The sequence below is a fragment of the Equus quagga genome, chromosome 5 (assembly GCF_021613505.1).
Source record: "Equus quagga isolate Etosha38 chromosome 5, UCLA_HA_Equagga_1.0, whole genome shotgun sequence".
Lineage (NCBI taxonomy): Eukaryota > Metazoa > Chordata > Mammalia > Perissodactyla > Equidae > Equus > Equus quagga.
The window spans coordinates 129,978,611-129,999,767 of record NC_060271.1 but is presented as its reverse complement, the minus strand read 5'-3'; the positions used below and the strand labels follow the sequence as shown (position 1 = coordinate 129,999,767).

At 47.2% G+C, this 21,157-nt stretch overlaps 1 protein-coding gene across 1 annotated transcript in view; it reads left to right on the top strand.

Moving 5' to 3' along the window:
* LPIN1 (lipin 1) overlaps positions 1-21,157 on the top strand; it is a 127,902-nt gene that overhangs the window by 77,660 nt on the left and 29,085 nt on the right. The window contains exons 7-15 of the mRNA XM_046661858.1: positions 616-720; positions 4,219-4,348; positions 5,661-5,982; positions 7,027-7,120; positions 7,804-7,994; positions 9,101-9,194; positions 9,968-10,037; positions 13,167-13,259; positions 16,270-16,368. Coding sequence (XP_046517814.1) covers positions 616-720; positions 4,219-4,348; positions 5,661-5,982; positions 7,027-7,120; positions 7,804-7,994; positions 9,101-9,194; positions 9,968-10,037; positions 13,167-13,259; positions 16,270-16,368 — 1,198 coding nt within the window. The remainder of the gene's footprint in view (positions 1-615; positions 721-4,218; positions 4,349-5,660; positions 5,983-7,026; positions 7,121-7,803; positions 7,995-9,100; positions 9,195-9,967; positions 10,038-13,166; positions 13,260-16,269; positions 16,369-21,157) is intronic.

Below are 21,157 nucleotides of genomic sequence, written 5' to 3'. Positions count from 1 at the left end.
CAGCACTTTAGGGAGAAAATTATGTGGAATAGTTAGAAACCACTAATAAGTGAAAAAATCTGTTGAAACACTACATTAATTTTAAGAATTTAAAATAAATGTTTTAAACACAACCCTGAATTTATTTCTTTCACGTTTTGCTTTATGAATCCAGAATAATGACCGTGTCAGATTATATGGATCTGACCACTGTCGAATGCAATTACAAATTAGGATAAATAGATACATTCACATACTTAGAATTATGTATTTTCTTTAAAGGGACAATTGATAGCACACATTATCAAATCTTTGCAGTTTGTAGTTTGATTAAGCACTAAATTCTGGCCAGAAAAAATTCTGACCATGAAAACAATCTTTTGTGGGCATGTGGATGAAATAGAAAGTGAAATGGGTCTTTGGGCAGTTTCCTGTTTTTGTGTTTCAGAACTTTCTTGTTGATTTCTTAGTGATTTCAACACGTAGTGCTCTGCTGTTGTCAGCGGCCTCCGTATGTTCATCTTTTTACAAACGTTATTGTTGAGAGTAGTCAAATAATTTATATGAAGTTTCATTTAATTTAATTGACCTGTGATCTTTTCTTTCTTTTAATGTCTATCACGTGGTATCCAGTAGCCCGCTAGATTGCAAAAGGACTCACCTCCATCTGGCAGTTGCGGCCGAGGGAGGTCTTTCTAGCTCTTGTCCTCCACAGTCTTCCCACTTCCGTGCTTCAGACAGGTAGAGAGGTTCCTTTCCCCGCTTGGCTGTCTTCAATAATGAGAACTTTGATCTAACTCTGAGAAATCTGTTTTACCATTAACCGAATTACTTATGTAGAAAATACGTGTTGAAAATATGAAGTGAAAATTTTAATCTAACTCTTAGAAATCTATTTTACTAACCAAATTACTTGTGAAGAAAACACGTATAAATCATTATTTTCCTTTCATTTTTAAGCATTCGTAGATTATTATAATTTTTTAAAGTGCTAAATTTGACTCTCTGGAAATAAGGGGTAAGCATATAATTCTTCCTAGTTCTGTGGAGTGCTTTGAAAAACAGAATAATGGAATAAAGTTGGGGGATGTGATCTTTTGCTTTGTGTCGAGGGTTGTTCAACAAATGAGTTTACGAGATTTTTTTTAGCGTGCCACTTTAGTGTAACGAAGCTATTCCAACTCTTTCAATAGCTCACGAGACTTTCTGAGTAACGGAATCAGATATTTCCAGGCATTTCTGGAAAAGAATTTTGGAGAATCGCGTAGGATGGGTGTTAAGGCTTAGGATCGTAGGTTTATCTTTCATTTGATGGGTGGTCCAGATCTCTGCCTTGGTTCCCTCAATGTTTCCGCACTTTGACCTGCCTACTTTACAGACGTGTGAACTCTATGAACTCCAGCAAATGAAGCCTTGATTAATTTCTACATGGGAACTGTCTTTCTTTTGATGAGAGAACTGAATCTTTGGAAGTGCTTCGTTCAGAGGTCACATGTGCAGAGGAAAGGCCATTTTAAATGAAGCAAACTAAGTGTGAGCAATTATAACTAATTGCCTAATTGGGACTGGCAAAAATACTGAAAACTCTTAGATGGCTAATCAGTGCATTATTTATGAAAATCAGTCAGTGACCTTGTAAACTTACTTTTTTGAACAACCCTTGATCTTAAAAGTCTAATATCTAATAATGGGAAATTTGGAATCATCTTTCTCATCAGTCACACTCAGCATCGAGAGTCTTTTCCCTAATTCATCTCTGTCATCTGAATTCCCTCAGGAGTCGCAGCACGTGCACATGTGTTGGTGTAGAGTCCTGTTGAGAGGGCAGGTGTGGCCTGAGGGGCCAGTGTTTGCTGTGGTGGCATATTGAGTGTGATGGGGGAGCTTCCATCTGTGGTTTCACACGGGGCTTGGTTCTTTATGAACAGGAGTTTACAAACCTGAATGCCTCTGTGGAAACCTTAGGCTCACAGCTTTTGTCAGAGGGTCAGAATATCAGGGATCCTGGTGTTGGGAGGTGTTGCCAGAGAGCTGTGTTCAACATACGCATTCTTCTAGAGTAGGGCTCAAGCAAACCACAGCCTGTGGGCCAAACCTGGCCCCCCATCTGTCTTGGTAAAGTTTTCTGGGAGCACAGGCAGTTTGTTTACTTACTGTTTGTGGCTGCTTTTGAGCTACAAAGGCAGAAGTGAGTAGTTGTGACAGAGATCGCATAACCCTCAAAGCCTGAAATACTATCTGGCCTTTTACGGAAAACGTTTGCTGACCCCCTCCTCCAGAGCAAGCGTAATCTAAAGGGCTTTACTTAATTTAGTGCAGTGGGTAAGATAATTTATTGTTCCAAAGAATTTATAAGAAAATATAAATTGTATTTTTATGCGGTAAAATATAACAGCGGGAGCTTTTTAAACAAATGGTTTGAGGTTTGCGGGCAGCGCTGTTGCGGGAGGAAGCCAGTTGCTGTGGACTTTTCCGTGATGGCCCTGGAGGGAGATTGGGTTCAGGTCACGGTTGCAGGAACACCGGAGGCCTCCACATTCCCTTTGCACGTTTCACTGATAGTGAACATATTGTGGACGCTTCAGGGCCAGAAATGCAGTGACCCTTTGGAGAAAAGCATAATCATGGAACTAGAGGAAGCAGGAGAGGTTGCAAGGGGATGGACACTCTGCCACTCAGATATGCGGAGTGCCCAGTATTCCTTCTCGTGGGACTACAGTCACATGTTGCTTCATGACGGGGATGCGTTCTGAGAAGTGGATCGTTGTGCAAACATCAGAGAGTGTACCTACGCAAACTGAGATGATATAGTCCCCTCACACCTAGGCTGTGTGGTACTAATCTTATGGGACCGCTGTCATATATATGGTCTGTCGTTGACTGAAATGTCATTATGTGGTGCACACCTGTACTTCCTAAAGGGCAGAAATGTGTGTGTGTGTGTCGGGAGAGGTGTTCCACTGTATACCCTCTGGCGGTATGCTATCTCAGGATCCTCCTCTCCACGGACTGGTGAAACAGTTGAAACAGGGCTGCTCTGTAGCAGCGTGCCAGTGAGGTGGTTTGGTGGACAGTGGGCGCCAAGGGAGAAGGAACCAGCCTGTGTACATGTCAGTGTGACGTGAAGGAGGTCCCAAGGACTTGACTAAAGAGATCGAGGACCACTTCAGCCGTTAAGGGTCCCTGTTTGTTTGATACAAGTTAAGTATCATCCACGAGCTCTCATCCTGGCAGGAAGCTTGTATTCAGTTGGGGTTGAAATCTGACTCAACAGCTAAATGAGACCAAGTGCGCTGATGAGATGTGACTTCAGAGACTGTGCGAGGTCTGTGGAAGAAGATGCAAAAGGAAAATTCTGGAAGCTTTATTTCCTGCTTTGTTTAAAACTGCCATCTTACTCTCCAGGGAATGATGCAGGAGAATAAGGCCAGAAGTAATTAAATGGGTATTTTTTCTCATGTGTTTATTGTTTTGAATACTGTGAGAGTTTTGTAGCCATGTTTGATACTCTTGGCCGGTTACTCTGGCTGGACGGAAGGAATACCTTGTTCAGATCTCGAGTCAAAATATGGAAAGTGTAGAGATGGGAACGCAAGTTACAGCCACTTAAAAGCTGGCCTGAGGATTAAGCACGGTGATGCGTTGTTACAGGAGAGCCTCAGCAGATGGGGCGTCTTGGAGGTATTCCTGGAAGATACGGTGTTTTACAGAATCTCGCCTTGGGTCTCCTGCCATGTTATTTGTGGCATCTGGCATGTGTAGTAAAGTTGGCACGTGATGCAGCTTCCTTGTTTTCAGAGCCAGTGCAGATTTATCAATATTTTAAATGCAGACTGTAATGAGTGCGTCAGAGGTGACCAGGACGCTCTTGCAGCTGTCTGAGAGTTGAGTCTTGATTTGGAAAGTGAGAATGCAGGAGAGGTGAGCTCAGGGTGAGGTGGGGAAAGGTGGCTGGGTTTTGGGGTAAGAACAAACTTTTTTTCCTTTCTCTTTTCATCTCTCTTTTTTTCGATTTTCCTTTTTAAATGCTACTTCTCATCTTTACTTGCCTGGTATTTGGACCTGTGATCTGTGGACCCCTGGTGGCCACAGATGGGATATGTCAGGAAGCTGCATTCGTAAGGGAACGGTGGCTTGGGTGTGTTTTCTGGGCTATTTGAACCCTAAAATTCTGGGCCAAAAACATTTTTTAATAAATTTTCTCTTCCCACTTTAATCACGGATTTGTGTTTTCTGAAGTCCTTCAGGTTCCCGACCTTCGACACCTAAAAGTGATTCAGAATTGGTCAGTAAGTCCACAGATAGGACGATGCAGAAGAATAACCTAGAAATGCTCTGGCTTTGGGGAGAATTGCCACAAGCTGCCAAGGTAAGTTCTTTTCCTCAGTTCTGCCATACGCTGAAGATAGTTTCTGAAAACATGAAATGGACACAATCTTTTCCTTCAAGAAATTGTATTTCATATTCCAATGTATTACAAGAATCTTGACTATTATATTGCAAGCTGGTTTTTTTTTTTTTTTTTTAATATTGTAATGTCCTTAGAAGATGCTGTGGCCTCTTGTATCCCCAGTAAATGCTTGTCATATGAATGAATGAGTGAGTGAAGATTGACAGCATCCCTATTAAGAATCAAGGTGGGCAACTCCTTGGAGAGTAGGTCTGTTGAGGCTAAAGTTGTGGATTCCTTCTCCTTCCAGGTTATATTTAGCTTTCCCAGAAAATGCTGATTTCTCTGCCCACAAGCCGTAGTGCTGACCCCGCCAGCCGTCTTCACAGATTCGTGTCATTTGATGCCGTTGGAGAAACGGCATCAAAGTGCAAACCCATCACTTCTTCTGGCGAAACACTTGGCAGCCACAGATCTGCTGTCGCGTTGTTTTCATTTGTGCTGGGAGCTGTGAGATCGGATACAGAAATGAATCCCTCCCCTCATTTCTAACCCATAAATTGCATTTCGGGTTTTGTTTGGATAAATTTTTTTCCGTAACTTGAACCTCCTTGGAGAGGTAGAATCAGAAATGCTGATTTCTCACTTGAGTGAACTGACCACCGCAGCTTTCCCTCTTTGCTCACAATTTGGGGGTAAACTTTATTGAACTATAACACGCATACAGAAATGCTGAGATCCTAAGTGCACAGATCAATAAATTTTCACACTATGAACATGTCTGTGCGATCTGCACCCAGACCGAGAAGCAGGACTTAATCAGCCACTTGGAAGCGCCCCCCCTTCGCGGTTGCTGCTCAGACCGGCCCGACAAGGACAGATGCGGTCCTTGCTTGAACGGCAGAGATTAGTTCTGCAGCATTCGTGATGTGCGCGTGATCGGAATTTGCTTATTCACGTTACTGTGGGTACCCACTGTGCGCACGGACCTCCATTCTGCTGGTGGACATTTCTGTTACTTCCACCTGTTGGCCGTTACTGATCTTGCTTCTCTTTGGCAGTTGATGTTTTTGTATGAAAATTCATTTGTTTGGAACTAATGTTGTTGGTTTTCAGACCTTTTGGCGGGTGTGGGAATCACCAGGTGATGCCTGAGGCTTAAGGGTCTCCCTGTGCAGCGTGTGGACAGTGCTGCAGATCAACAGTTGACTAATTGTTGTTCTTGGTTAACTCAGTTTTTCCGTTTGACCTGACTCTCTCTCCCTCTCTCTGTCTCTGTCCCTTTGATTAGTCGTCTCCACACAAGTTGAAAGACTGCAGCCCGTTGTGCAGTAGAAAAGTCTGTGATAAAATGCACTTTGAGGCCATTCATAGCGAGTCTTCAGATGCCTTCAGTGACCAGTCGCCCACACTGCCCAGGGGGCGTCCTCCGCAGCCGCTGGAGGAGCAGAGCAAGTCTCAGACAGAGATGCAGTTTGTGAATGAGGAGGACGTCGAGGCCCTGGGAGCAGCAGCCCCGCCCTTACCGACGGCTGAAGAGCCCAAGCCGCTCTCTGCCAGCCCAGCCCCGACAGCGACGGCCAGCAAGACAGAGTCTCCTTCTCGGAAAAAAGGTGCGAAGGCTGGTGCGGCCAGCTCCTTGTGTATGGAGGTGGCGCCCTGCAGACTGCGGTGCCTTCCTTCCGAAGGCCAGAGCTCATCACGGTGGAAACAGAGCTGTATCCTCCATCGCGTTCAGTCTCTGCTGTTTGAGGAGTATATGGGTTATCAGCATTTAGTCATAGGAGGTCAGACCTAAAGGGGGCCTTGGGGACTGTGTAGGAGCCCTCTCTTTACGATCAGGATGCTGGGATCCAGAGGGACTGAGTCCTTCCGGACACCCTGGCATCTGGGAGAAGTTGCGATTGAGCTAATGTCCCCTTGCCCCTAGTTTCTCTCTAGTGCATTTCTCTGTTTTGATTTCCGTACCCTGTTCGTCACTATTTCTAACGGTCGTTGTTGGTTTGTTGCCTGGCTCCCTTTCTAGAGCATGTGCTCTGTGAGATCAGCACTCTCTTTGGTCTGATTTACCTTGGTTTCCTCGGTACCTAGACTAGTGGTTGGCACTAGAAGATGCCCCATAAACCCTGGGAGCACTGATGTCAAGCCTAATCTGTTAGCCACACCGTGTTTGCAGTGTTCTAGGTTTCTGTGAACCAGTGACAGCATTCTCTGGAAGAAGGAAATAGGAAGTCTGCCATCATGGTGTGTGGTGGCCGATGTGCACCATGAGGGTGCTTGGGAGTGCTGATGGGGAAGTGCTTAATGAAAGCTTTATCCTTTAATAATAATAGTAGTAGTGGTAATCGCTTCGAGATATCGAGTGCCCAGGGCACTTCAGGCACTTCCCAGATGGGGAACTGAGGCTCAGCAGAGTTACCTGACCTGGCCAAGGCCGCAAGGTGGGCGAGTGATGGAGCCACACGCGGACCTGGGCTGGGGGCCTCTATAGGACCGCTGCACTGCGGACTTCTCACTCCTGTGCTGCTTGGGCCGGTTTGGGTACTTCTGAGCAAACTTGCATACTGTGCTTAAATGCTCCTTCTAGAGACTCCCAGAAGTCCATGCTGTTGTTTCTGGAAGAACAGTGTTCTGACTGGGCCCATTTGCTCTTTCAGACAAGCGAAGCCGACACCTGGGTGCTGACGGCGTCTACTTGGATGACCTCACAGATATGGATCCTGAAGTGGCTGCTCTGTATTTTCCCAAAAAGTAAAACTTCTTTTTATTCTTCCTGTCATTTTCTGTAATCTGAGTGTTAATCTGTGAGTCCATTGTTTTCCTTATATTTAGTTAGGAAGCTAGTAAGAAAAGGCAGCAGGAGGCTCGCATTTCACTGAAAAGCAGCCAGTTTAAAACAGCGGACTTTCTCTGTGGACGTGGGTGCTTGGCCGTGTGTCCATGTGGCTGGCTCTCCACCTTCTGAACAGGAATGCGGGCACGAGGCTGTCTCCCGTGATGACACTGAGTTTGTGTCGCAGTGGTCAGTGGCCCTCGACTCAAATCAGTGGCAGAGAGATCCCTGTTCCCAGGAGAGAGTCTCCGTGGCCCTTGGGGCCCCATCTTCAGTCTTGTGATTGGCGGTGCTGGCCAGCTCCTTGGCGGGTCATAACGGGGAGCTGTGGCCTTGTAGGACAGCGTGCTTTCTCTTCACTTCATTTCACATGGGTTGGGAGGGGATACAAGGGGATGTAACAGACTAAAAATAGCTGTTTTCTCTCCTAAGGTCAGTCACTTAACTTGTCTGTCTTTGTCATGGTGCTTTGATGAGCGCTCTGTCCTGAGATGACATCAGTAGCTGTCTGAGGGGTAGCAGATTGCTAGAGTCTTTTGGTGACTGTGTAACACCCAAGACAAGGAGAATCCTCAACATTTTTCACTCTTCCTCCTTCCAGCGGAGATCCTTCTGGGCTCACAAAACATGCCAATGACAATGGAGCCCGGTCAGCAAACCAGTCCCCGCAGTCCGTGGGCAGTTCTGGCGTTGACAGTGGCGTGGAGAGCACCTCGGATGGCCTGAGGGACCTGCCGTCCATTGCCATCTCCCTCTGCGGGGGCCTCAGCGACAACAGGGAGATAACCAAAGGTATTGTGCTGGGTGTTGGAGCTGGTCTTCAAGCCAAGAGCACCCTCTTGTGGCAGCTGGTCAGAATGTCCAGAAGCTGGGCTTCTATAATTAGTGCTTTTCACTTGGCTGGTTAATGATAGCACCAGTGACTCATTGTTGCTCATGACCCAAATGTTGCTGGCTTGCAGTTGGCTGACCTCAGGGTCACACATGGCTTCAGGTAACAAAAAAGCCGTCAGGGTCACTTGTCATCGGACGTGTTTGCTGAGCACGGTGTGTGTCTCCTTGGCCCGTGCCTGTCCTGCAGATGTGTCCTCCGGAGCCTGCAGCCTGGTGGGAATGTCAGTATTATGCGTGTTGGAAGTGTGCAGGAATGCAGTGGGGACCTGGAGGAGGGACGCCCGTCTGAGTTTGTCTGAGCAAGTGCAGGGAGCCTTCCTGGCTGGATGTGAAGGGCGCCCCTGGGGTTGGCTTAGGCAATGAATTAATTCATAGCACCCGTCACATTTGTAACAATGATTTCCGCCCAGTGTCTCATGACAGGTGCATGGGGAGGTGGCTGGAGACCCCTAGTCTATGCAGTTGGCCATTATCAACTGAATTCCTTGACCTTATACCCCTCGGTGTCCTTCTTTGACCCCTCCCACCTGCTTTAGGCAGGACACTGCGCTTTTCCATTCATGACCTTATCTGTCCTCACAGCCACTGAGGAGGTGGGCATGGTTATTATTCCCGTGTCACGGGTGAGGGAACTGAGGCTTGGGGAGATTAATCCCTTGCCCAAGGTCACGCCAGTGAATGTGACTGGGACTGAGGTGGCCTTGTTTCCAATCCCTGCTCACTGTCCGTCTGCTCCTGCAGATGTGCGTGTGTGCTGGGCTTTCACACACCTGCTCCTCCGTGACCGCCTCCTCAGACGGCCCCTGCCTCCGCTGTTTCTGCACGGACGCTGCCCCTCAAACACACTGAAGCCCCCTTTGCAAATGTGTTTATAGAGTCGTCCTCGCAGCCAGCACACATAAACCCTCAGAGAAGGCTTGTGAATGAGTGAGTGAAAAACAGCCCTATGTTTTTGAACCAAATTTCCTTATATCTGCCCCCACCCTGTACGATTGCTTTCACAGATGCGTTTTTGGAGCAGGCGGTGTCGTATCAGCAGTTTGCGGACAACCCTGCCCTCATTGACGACCCCAATCTCGTGGTGAAGATTGGGAATAAGTGAGTTCCCCCAGTCGCGTGGTACCATCTCAGCTTCAGTTTTTCAAATACAGAGACCCAGACAATCGGTTTTAGAAATAAATCAAATAAAGTCTTTTTAAGAGTTGCTGTTGTCAGTTCGCTGTTGGCAAGACACTGTGTTGCTCTGTAGTTGGTGGGTCGATGTAACTTCCGATCTTGTGGCTCTTTCTCTTCATTGGTGCTAGATTTATAATGGAGTGTGTAAAGTCACGGTGCGTGGCCTGTGGGACTAGGGCCTGTAGTGCACACGAGCGTGACAGAATAGACTGCATAGCCACCCCTTGAGAGCTCCCTTGTCTGAGGTCGAGGGCTGCAGGTGTTTCTGTAGACTGTTGGCAAACTTTTCTCCCCGAGGAGAAGTCATGGGTGCTTACCTGTTCACTAGGGCCCCGAGTTGCCTTTTCCTTGAAGCGCGGCAAGATGTGCCACAGACACGTTGGTGGCTCGATGCACAGTTGAGCTTGGGCTGCTCTCCATCTGGTCGCTGGGGTCTCTCACCACATCTGACTGACTCTGCTGCCATGATGGCTGCTCGGCCCCTCAGTGTGGCCACTGTGGGGTTAGACGGAGGAGGAGGCCACTTCACGGGCGGGGCATGCGGGGGAGGGCTGGGGGTATTTGCCACAGTATTGGCCTCTTTAAGGACCCAGCTGGAGTTCCGGAGCTTTCCATGATTGCTTCTCATGACATTAGAAAGATTTTGCAGTCTGAGCCTTCGTCTTATATAACATCTTTTCCTTGTTTCATGTTAGATATTATAACTGGACAACAGCGGCACCTCTGCTCCTGGCGATGCAGGCCTTCCAGAAACCTCTGCCAAAGGTGAGCGTTAACACGAGAAAGAAAAAGGGGCCCTGAAGATGGCGGCTAGATTAACGTGGGCCGTTGGAATTTAACTCTTGTTTTAAAAGCCAGAGGGTTAGTTACATTGTGCTCTTTCGAAGTTCACAAGTATCGATGTCAGGAGTTTCCAGTCTCTCTCTTGCGCCTCTTGCACCTTGAACGTCCTTCCCCCTCCTGCTTATCAAGGCAAAACCTCCCAGTTGTGGCCGTGGTGGAGCAAGTCCTGCCTCCTCCACGGTTCTTTCCTCAACACCTGCTGTGCTAGGACACAGGTCGGGGCAGAGCAGGTGGATGTCAGAGCCCAGGGATGATGAGGGGAGAGGAGTGAAGGCTGCAGCAGGCAGCGGGTGGGGCACAGGGAGACCGCACAGCAGACGCCAGGTGCCAGCGCCAGCATCGGGCGTTGCTCAGGCAGGAAGCACGCCCGGGGCCTGAGTGGCCAGGAGGAGCGAGTGCAGGGCCTGGGCGGCTCCTAGCTGCGCGGGAGAGCAGTGAGTGGCTGCGGGAAGAGGCAGGCTTAGAGGGCAGATGCAGCCCTGCAACTGCTGCTCCTGTCTTCCCCGCAGTGCTCCATTCAGCCTGGAATTGCTCATGTGTTCAGTGTGGTGTTTTCCTACTGGGTTATACCTCCTTCTTGCTGCTGAGGCCGTGTCTTACCCTTGTATCCTTCGTACAAGTAGCAAGCGCTTTGTACCACTTTGGCTGTTATCCTGTCAGGTAGTTCTGATGTCTGAGGCTCTCGAAGGTCTTGTCTGACTTGGTTGAGGCTATGCTTGCTCCTTCCTGGGTGTGTGTGTGTGTTGTGTTTTGGGATTCAGGGGTTGTGACCTCATCTTTGGTGGGACTTTATCTGTGGATATTCTTTGTACACTGGCTGAGGGCATGTTCTCCAGAGTGAGTCTTGTTGTGTCCCTGCCAGGTGCCTCATTGTATCCATGGCCCAGCGCAAATGGTTAGGTTACACGTCTCAGCTCTTACAAATCCTAAGAAAAAAGGCCAGTGCAATAGAAATGTAGTTAAAGGATATAGTTCACCGAACAAGAAATACACACGGCTCCTAAACTTAAAGAAATTAGTCTTTGTGATAGGTCTTCTAAATGTTTTTTCCAGGTTGTCAGTAATTTTTGACTCTGTTTATGGTATTTATCTAATATAGAAATTATTTTTATACGTGGAATTTGTCACTCTTTTGTTTTGTGGCTGTCAGATTTTGTATCACACTTAGAATGGCCCTGCTTCCCTGTTTCCAAAACTTGTGAAGATTTCCCCTGTCTTTTCTTCTCGTGCTTTCTTAAATCTTTGATCTGTCTAGATTTTATTTTGAGACTAATGAGTGAGGTGTCGGGAACCAAATTATTCCACAGCTGGTTACTGGATCAGTTAGGATGTTTTGGTTGCAGGAAGCAGCGTGACTAACAGTGGCTTAAATAGTGGGGATTTGTTGTCCTGCATGGTAAGAACCTTAGGTCAGTTGTTTGAGGCTTGATGCCTTTGGGTTAGCTGCTCTGATTTTCTGGGCTTTCCCTTTATGATCACAAGATGACTGCTCTGCACATCATTTCTTCATGCAGCCACATCCAAAACAGGAAGGATAGAGGCAGACTTCTTGCAGTCATCAGCCACAGCTTGGTCACGTGATCACCTCCAAACCCACTGTTGGCAGAACAGTGGAATGACTCTGAACGGTGTAGACCCATGGAGGTTCGTCTTCTGGAATTGAGCTTGCCTTCCCAGAACATCCCACAGCCTGATTCTTGAACAGTCTTGACTCTGTTGGCAAGAAAGAAGGGAGATGATGTACCAGGGAGGCAACTCCCAGGGTCTGGCATAGCTACTTACTTATCCCAGTACCATTAGCTAGATAACTCATTCCCCCACTGATGGCAGTTACAACTTTATCATATATTACATTTCTTTATGAATTTAGATTTATTTCTGGTCTTTGTTTTCTGTTCCACTAATATGTTTGCTTATGTACCAGCACTGTATTCTTTTCATTACTGGAGCTTTTAAGTATATTTTAATATCTCATAAGGCATGTGCCTGCTTATTATTACTCTTGTGTCTGAGAATGTTCTTAACCAGTTTTGTTTGTTTTATAAATGAAATTTAGAATCCGTTTGTCTTGGTCTGAAAATAACCGTGTTAATATTTTTTAAATTGAAGTTTTGTTACAGGGAAATGAATTTAGAGGGAGTAGGGTCGTTCCCACCTTTATGGATTGCCTTGCCCTGAAGAGGGGCTGCCTGGTTTGCTTTGTAGTATTCAGGTTTTCTTTGGTGTCAGGTAGGGATTTTCGGATGATAAAAGGAAGCACACTTCAGGCTAAATATGTGAATTATTTATCTTCTTACATGCAAGCTGTTAGGTTGAAAGACTTACATCTTCCTCTCCTCCTGGCTGAGGTGTCACCTGCCTGGTGGTTCTGTAAACCCGGGAAGGAAGGTCATCTTGGCACTGGGATTGGCCTCACGATACATGCTTTGTTCTTTGGAAATACGTACAAAATTATTAATTAGTATTTAATGTTCTCCCGTCAAACTTTCATTTGTTTAGGGCAAGAGTATGAATTTTCTTTTTAATACTTGAGATTTTAAATCAAATGCATCTATTAATGTTCATTTTGTCAGAATTTGGAAATGTACTAACAAGATCCTGCACGTTTTACCTTTCGTTTAAGACTCTCTTACCCTAGTCCCACATTAATCATGTCATTTTTTATTTTGCCATCATCACATTGAGAGTAACAGTATCTTAACAGGAAGCCGCTTTAATTTGAGAACTTCTGGTCTTACTAATCACTAACGGTTTTCAATGCTTTCTTTCTTTTGTTGTTGTTGTGTTGCATTTTATTTGTTGTTTGTTTATTCCGTTAACATCTTCCCAAGTCCTCATGCTTAAGTTACCTTAACGTGATTTTGGACGCCATTAGGTTTTGCTTCTCGAAAATTTTTAATCCACAAATAGTATGTTGTGTTTTCTCTGATTTTTCCTTTTTTTTTTTTTTTAAGTCTTACTTTAATTTGCATGTCCGTTTCTTTTGGTTTGAATGGGCTAAGTTGATCTTTTTTTGGTTCCATTATTTATGTTACCATCCGTTTAAAACAGGCCACTGTGGAAGCTATCATGAGGGATAAGATGCCCAGAAAGGGAGGAAGATGGTGGTTTTCATGGAGGGGAAGAAATACCACAATCAAGGAGGTAAGCACAGAAAACAAAAGAATGCCTCCACTTGGCTCAGCCAATTTTGGGTTTGTGTGGTGGAGATTATAGTGGAGTTCGTTTTCAGGCTTTTGTGTTGGAGAAATAAGCATGAGCCATAACAGTGAGTTTTCAGGAGCCACCTCTGCCACGAAGCAGGGAAAGGCATCACAGAATGTGGGGACGGCAGAGAAGGGTCTGGAAGAGTGAGCAGAGAGTTGGGTTCCCCTTCCTGGCTCTGTTAACTTATTTAGCTTGGAGACCACGGTCAAGTCACTGCCTCGCTGGAACGTTTCTTCATCTGTAAAAAGAAAGTATTTGACCTGCTAGCTTAATTGTTTTTTTTTAAGTTAAGTGTCTTCCCGTGGCTTGTAAGGACAGTTTGATTAAAGAGCTAGGCTTCCAGCGGTGGGCTCATCCTCGTTAGTCATTCCACTTAGCGTGTCTGAGTATACATGCCTTTGGTTTCCGTTTCTATAAATGCCTATAATTTTTTCCAGATCTTTGTTAACCTCTCAACCTGTTTCTTGCGGCACTTTCTTTGCGTAGCTTGCCTGCTGTTGTCTACCTGGCTTTCCTCCTCCTAGGGCCGTTCCTTCTGTGGCTCAGTTTCCCACAAGAGGGTCCTCAAGCGTTTTCTCAGGGCCCCTCTTCTGCTTTCACTGCCTGCTTTTCTCTAGGCAGCCTCACCCATGCCCACACGTTGGCTCTGTTTTTATTTCCAAACTAGACATTGTTTTGTGTTCCACGTCCGTTTATCAGATAGCCAACTAGGTAGACATTTCCACATGGGCACGTCAAGTGCCTCAAACTCGTCATCCCTAAAATTGAACTGATGATTTTCTTGTGAATTCTCCTTTGGTTGGGCCACAGTTAGAAGCAGCAGCCACTGTGCATCCTTAGGCTAGACACTTCCTATTTCCTCAGTCTTCACGTGCAGTCGTATTTACCATCGTAAGTACTTCCTAGATTTGCCCTCTCTTTCCAGCTCCACTCCCACAAATCTAGGCTACCCCCATCTCTCCCAGGCTTGCTGCTCAATAGTCAGTTTGTATCCATTCTTGCCTCTTGCCTCATTCTCTATGCTGTAGCTGTGTTCGCCTATTTAGGATATGGGTCCAATTTATGCTACTCCCTGCTTAAAACTTCTAGTGGGTTCCCAGGGCTCTTATACTTCAGACCAATATCCTTAAGATGGACTACAGGACCTGCGTCTTCTAGCTCCTGCCTCTTTCTATGGCCTTATCTTTTATCGTTCTGCCCCTGCTGTGTGTGTTTTAGCCTCACTGGCTGAGAGTACATTCTACCCCAGGACCTTTGCAGGTGTTATTTTCTCTGCCTAGTTCTTAGGACCCCTCTCTCCCTTCTTCCTTAATTAACTAGCATCTCAAGTGGTCCTTTCTTAGCAGATGAGTCTGGACTGCTCTTTGCTCTCATATACCTTTACCTTCAAAAATTTTGTCAGAGTTTGCAATGATTAATTTGTAAACTGAATGTGACTATTTGATTAACATCTCTTACCCCTCTGGACCCTAAGCTCCAGGAAGGCAGAGCCCGTGTGTGGCTCCGATCCCTGTGGTAGCCCTTGTGCCCATATTGGACCCAGAGCAGGCGTTTGGCAAATACTTGTTGAGGGAAAGCCGATAGAAAGCCCACGGACAACACTCAAGTGGGTGTTATAGCAGTGACGGGAACTCAGTGAGCTCAGTTTATCTATTCCGTTGGTTCAGAAGGAAAAAGTCTGTTGGAAGAGTCACATCAAGGTAAAGTTGTCAAATCTGCGTTTTACTGATTGTCCCTTATCTCCCAGGGCTGTGGACAAGGTGGAGCACCCACGTGCTTTCCTTCAGGGGACTTAAGGCATAAACAGCCTTCCTAGTTTCCTTGCTAGGGAGCAGAATGTTCTAGAATGTAGGCAGAAGGCTATTGCAAAGGCCTTTTTATTGTCGAGTATCCAAATTCTCACCAGCTTGATTTGAGGAAAATGCGAGCATGAAATAGGGAAAGCTGTGAAATTAAATTTTTCTTAAAAAAACTGAAATATATTTATTTCAGATAGATATATTTTTGAACTAGACTAATAAAGAATTGTTAATAGTGGCTATGTTACCTGCCTCACTAAATAGATTAAAAATTAACTGGGCATGTTTTCATATCAATTATTTGTGTGCTTATAAAAAACTAAAGAATATTTGAAAATAGTTTGTAGTCATCATGTGTTAAGATGGTCACCCTGTTTATCATTTATTTCACTCATTTGCTGACCAGATGACAACAAATAATGATATTTAGTGGTATATCCTTTGACACCTCTGTGTGGGCTCTGATGACTTCCCTTGGAGTCTGGGGCTCATGGCTGTCTTCCTCCTCCCTTGCCTGCCAGGTGCCAGGCTCTGTGTTTATGTGCAGCATCTCCATAGTCCTCAGAGCAGCGTTAAGAGATAGGCATTGTCATCCTGTCTTGCAGGTGGGGAAACGAGGCTCCAGAAGGTTCTGTGACTTGCCCCAGGTTCCTAAGTGAGAGAAGCAGGACTGGGCCCAGATCTCTAAGAATTCCTGGGCTCTTTCTGGTACATCACAGGAGCATTTTCTAGTAAGAGTATGCAGTATTGAAAAAGAGAGAATGCTTCCACACTTTTCCCAAGCGAAATATGGTGTGAAAATATTTTCAGGCATTTCTATCAGCAATTAAAAGAAAATATTTTGAAAGCCCTCGGGTATCCAGGCAGCCCTTGATAAAGCATTTGCATCAGCTGCAGCGATGATGGAGTTTGGTTTGGTTCCACACACACTTATGGAAAACAGACTCATTTCTGTCAAAAATACTTCTCAGCTTACTTGTATCCCTCTGAGCAAAGGCATAACAGGGCCTGCCGTCTTGGGGGCTGTGCTTTGGGAAGGCGTGTGGGCCCTGCCCTGGGCTTAGGAAAGAGGGTCCATTGCAGGACACCAGCGGGCGCACAGGCACTTCTGTTTGGTGCTCCTCTCACTTTCTTTCTTTCTTCCCCAGGAGAGTAAGCCAGAGCAGGGCTTGGCTGGAAAGAGCCACAGCACCGGGGAGCAGCCGTCACAGCTTGGCATGGCCACCAGGTACAGTGCGGGTCACCTCGTGTGCTGCAGCTCCTTCCTGTGTCCAGGGTCATGGCGCGTGCCCGTTGCATGCTGCTCCGGTTCACCCAACAGCACAGGCCCTGGACCCAGGCCGACCCGAGTTGCAGCCCTGGCTCTGTTATTTACTCCAGGGCCTGGAGCAGTTGACTTCATTTGGTTTCCCATCAATCAGATGGAGGCAGTTGCTCCCTTAGATATCTCTTTTGCAAAATAAATGTGAGGCTTAGATGAGATAACGTGACTAGGGCACTTACAGTCTTGCTGTGTGGTAGCGCTCAATATACAGAAGAATAGTAGTCGTCCTGATGATGATGATGATAAATACTAGATTAACAGTGACATGAAAATGTTTCCCTTCTGAAGGAATTTGCCTTTCCTGTAAGTGTAAATATAAGGGAACTGATGTTGATACTTTTCTAAGTATTGATCTGGATGCCCATTAACTTGGCATAGGAGACATTAGATTTTGATAGTACTAGTCAATATTAGTAGTGTTTTGTCTTCAGGTTAATCTCTTTGTATGTATTTGAGGGTAACTACTCTGAGGGCAGTGCCGTCAGCCACTAATTCTGATGTTGATACTATATATTGACCCTGAATGACCTAATATAATGCCTTTTACGTATGACCTTGCCTTTACAGTATTCCAATGCTAAAGAAACCCAGGATTGCGTTTCTTATTTAGCAGATGGAAGATGCTAGCAAATTAATCGAAGGCAACGTGCATATCCTAATCATTTTAATATCTTGGAGGCCAAGCCCATGCCTGACACAGAACAGGCATTTCATCAGTGATGTCGAACTGTTACTGAACTGACGAGGTTTTCCCAGTGTATTGCTGACTCATAGGAGAGGCGGGCTTAGATTTCAAGTCCTCAGACCCCTGGCTGTAGCTCTCTATCGTGAACTATTTTATTTCCAGAATTCATTGTTGGAAGTAGAAACTCATGTGGGTTGCAAGTAAGAAAAAATTTGACTTTTTTATTGGCTGTGGGGAAGGGCGTGCGGGGCCTGAGAGCCGTTTCGGAAGGTGACTGAATGGCCCAGGCAGCTCTGGCCGGGATGTCGTGGGAGGACACCCTTTCTGTTCTCCTTGGTGGCGCCCCGGCACTGCCCTTGCCCGCCTGACCCTGCGGGTCTGCACCGGAGGGGGACAGGGTTGACTTTTCCCCTCTTACCCTCCCTCTCTGCCCTGTTCCTGGGGAAGGGCTTTCAGGCACGATTCCCTGGATGCTTCCCCAACCTGGAATTTTGAGTTTGACTCTGAGCGAGCTTGGAAGGGAGAAGGCAGGTGCAGTCATTTGAAGGGACATGTAAAGTAGCCAGGGTAGAGCCAGAAATCCACTGGGACGTGGTTGTTGACGCCTGTTAGTGGGAAGCAGCAGGCTGTAAACAGACTCTGGAGTCAGGCACATCTGGTTTGGAATCCTGGCTTTGGGCAAACTGCCTTCCGTATCTGAGCAAAGGAACGGGCGTGATGTTGGTGCCCAGGGCGGCCGGGGGAGGCTGCACAGGAGGTGGTCACCGCCGTGAGAGGGGACACAAGCAAAGATGCCAGCCGGTCCTCAGCAGTTCAAACTGGCGGTTTAGCTGCGCTGGAAACGCCCTGCTCTCCTGGAATTCTTTTTGAGAACCTCTCTGTCTTAGCTATGATTTCAAACGTGAGCGGCAGCGTGGGCAGAATGTCAGAGCAGGGACTCTGTCAGCCTTCTGTGTGATCTTCGGTGAATTCCTCAGCCCTTCCTTGTCTCCTCCTCCAGCTGAAAAATGGGGAAGAGAGTGACAGCAGCCTCTCAGACCTTGGCTCATGTCATCCTCACCACAGCTTCAGGACAAGCGAGATCCAGAACAAAAAACCCAACAGGGCCACACAGGGGAGGTGCTTGCGGTGACTGTGTGGGAACTGCTGGGAGGGTGGCTCTGGGGTGACCTGAGGTCACATGCTCATCCTAACTGCAGTTTCAAATGTTTTAAAATATACTCTGCGACATGGCCAAACTCAGGATTTTTGCCAAATTCAGCCTGCAGTATGCCTGTCAGACCTGGCGGAAGATGGGCCTGAGGCCCCAAGATGCTTAACAGGGAGAGAACGTGACAGCAGCTGTGCAGAGGGTGTGGTTCCACTGTTGTTCAGCAGCCTGGAGGCCCCGGGGAGGACTCTGGGTGGCCTGAGGGTGAGGGGACAGCAGGACACCTATGCAGCTCTGCCCGAGTTGGAACGTCAGCAGGTGCGGTTTATTTGAAGCATTTTGGATTTTCTTATTACCTGACATGATCCTGTTCAAATGTTGACAACAGTGCTTTTCCTAGTTAAGCAGAAATAGTTTGACTGCTCACCATTCTGAGTTAGTCATGCTGCACTTAATCAATAAGCCTGAAAAATGAAGAACTGACTCTTGTGAAAAGGAATTGAGATTTTGAAAAGTTTTAATATAAAGTTCTTTTTGAGAAACATAAATCTTTTAATTGTGACTGGCATCTTAGACTTTTAGTCTCCTCGTTAGATTCATGCAGTTGACGAAGAAAAAGGGCGTTGGAGTGCCTGCCTGATTGACAGATGTGATTGACAGAGCAGTCCCTGTAGTCTCGTAATTGAGCAAACGGCGTGGTGCCATATAGATCATTAACGTACCATTTGAAGGATGCCCCCTCTGACAGGTGCTAGCTTGGATGTGGCTCCCAGCTACTCAGCTGGACACAGACTTTCAAGCGAGATGAGCCCTTTTGTTTGGTTGCTTCTTGCAGACGCTGTGAAGTGAGCAACGTTCAGTGAGCCGTTGCGGGAGTAGGGGGCGGCGGCCACGTTGCTGCTCTGGGGTGCCAGAGTCCCTGAATGACTGTGTCCTCACCCTAAGCCGGAACCACCAGCAGCCAACTGTACAGCTCCCATTTTAGTTTCTGTATCTGTTTTCCTTTCTGTGTTCCCTCAAACAGGGCAAGCTGCACGGATTTAGTCTTGTTTTTTTGAAAGCGGCAGATGGAAATGACAGCTATTCTGCCTTGCCTCCACGTCCCACCAGCAGAGGCACACATCAATCTGTTGTCGCCAAGAGCTTCGGTTCACATTTGGATCTCATTTTACCCAAACTGTTTGGATGGAGCGTAAACAGTTCCCGATTCACTGAGGGGCCTGTGGCCTCGCCTCCTTCCGGGTTCCCACCCGGGTGCTCGTCAGGCCGGATTGGCTCCAGGACTGTGTCTCCTCCATCTGTCTGGAAACCTCTAGGTTGTTGGTTCAGAAGGACCAGCCTGGCTCGTGGGATCCGCAGGGCTCGGAAGTGGAGGGAGCATCTGTTGGAACACGCCGTCCTTCAGACGAGCCCCTGGGGCCCAGAGAGAATCCTGTAGTTGCGAGGCCTTGCCTGGGATGCGTGTCTCCCAGTCTGGTTCTTTCTGTCTGTTGTCTGCCTGCATCCTGAATTTTTTGGTGGGTCAGATGCAGTTTGTTCCTCTGCATTCTAAGATAAGGAGTCAAGCCTGAAAGAAGGGAAGTAACACAGCTGGAAGTTCCTACGGGTTCACACCTGGGTTTTGCAGGTTCTACCTGCAGTGCCATCTCCACTCCACCTGGAACCAGCCCACAGTGTCATGGGTGTTGATTTGCCCACAGGTAGCTCAGCCCTGCCCTGGACCCGCAGGATTCTAGCCTGTGCACTCGTCCTTCTCCTTGGACATAGTCACCTGTTCCCATGGCTCGATCACCTAGGGGGTATCCCAGTGAGGGCCAAGTCTGCGACTCCGGCCTGGATTGTTCTGTGCAGCTCCTGGGCCACCAATCTAGCTGCTCCCGGGGCGGCCTCTTCTTCCCCCTCGGAGCACTTGTCCTGCTGTGTTGTGATTGTTTAGACAAAAAGCCCCAGAGAGCGGGGGCTGGGGTGCTAGCTGTCCCATCTACGCCCAGCACAGTGTGAATAAGTGTTGGTTGAGTGAGCTGAGCTCCAGTCCACCAGCCTGCAGTCCAGAGGCTGCCTCTCATGGGGCCAGGGAGCAGGTGTGTAGGGAGGGGCAGCTCATTCTAGACGTGGAAAGAGGCAGTCTCCGCCTCAGAGGTGGTAGAAATAACACAGAAGCAGGGTGCTGAATAATGGCGTCGTTTCAAGTCTCCCCTGGTTTGGGGCAACATTGGTTTGTAGGACCTGCTTCTGGAATGAGTACATACGGGCTAAGAAAGCAGCAGGCTGCATGGGAGATACCTCAACATTTCCGGTGAAGGGAGGGGAGGCAAAGGAGGAAACAGGAAGCAGGAGGAGAGGGATCGGGGGCCTAGAGAGGTGAGAGTTCATTGAGATAGAAAGATAAGATGGGGCTTTGCATAAAGGGCCGTGCCTACAGGAAGCCTCGCAGGAAGGTGTGCCCCTGAGGAGTTGGGACACACCTGCTGGGGGCCACCAGCCTTTTCCATTTAGCCTGGCAAACATTTGTTAAACACTTTGTGTAGCATTAAGGCATTTTTAAAGATAATGGTCCTGGGAAGCAGAGCTAATACTGCTGGGTTGGGGATTATGCTGTAGCACGATTTTAATCTAGGGACCAACTAATTACTGACATGCTTTGTATGAACTATGTAAAGAAAATGAGCCTGCTTCCCACCTGCACCTCCCAGCTTCGCTCCGAACGGGAGAGCCTAGAAGAGCTGGGAGTGTTGGCCTCTGCGTTCTGTACAGGAAAATAAGGAGCCCTGCTCGTGGGACAAGGGCTTAGGGATTCTGGAGGAGGGTTCGTGAGACTCCTTGTCTTCACCAGCACCTGTTCGGAAGTCCTGGAATGCCCTCATTGTTTGGACTTGT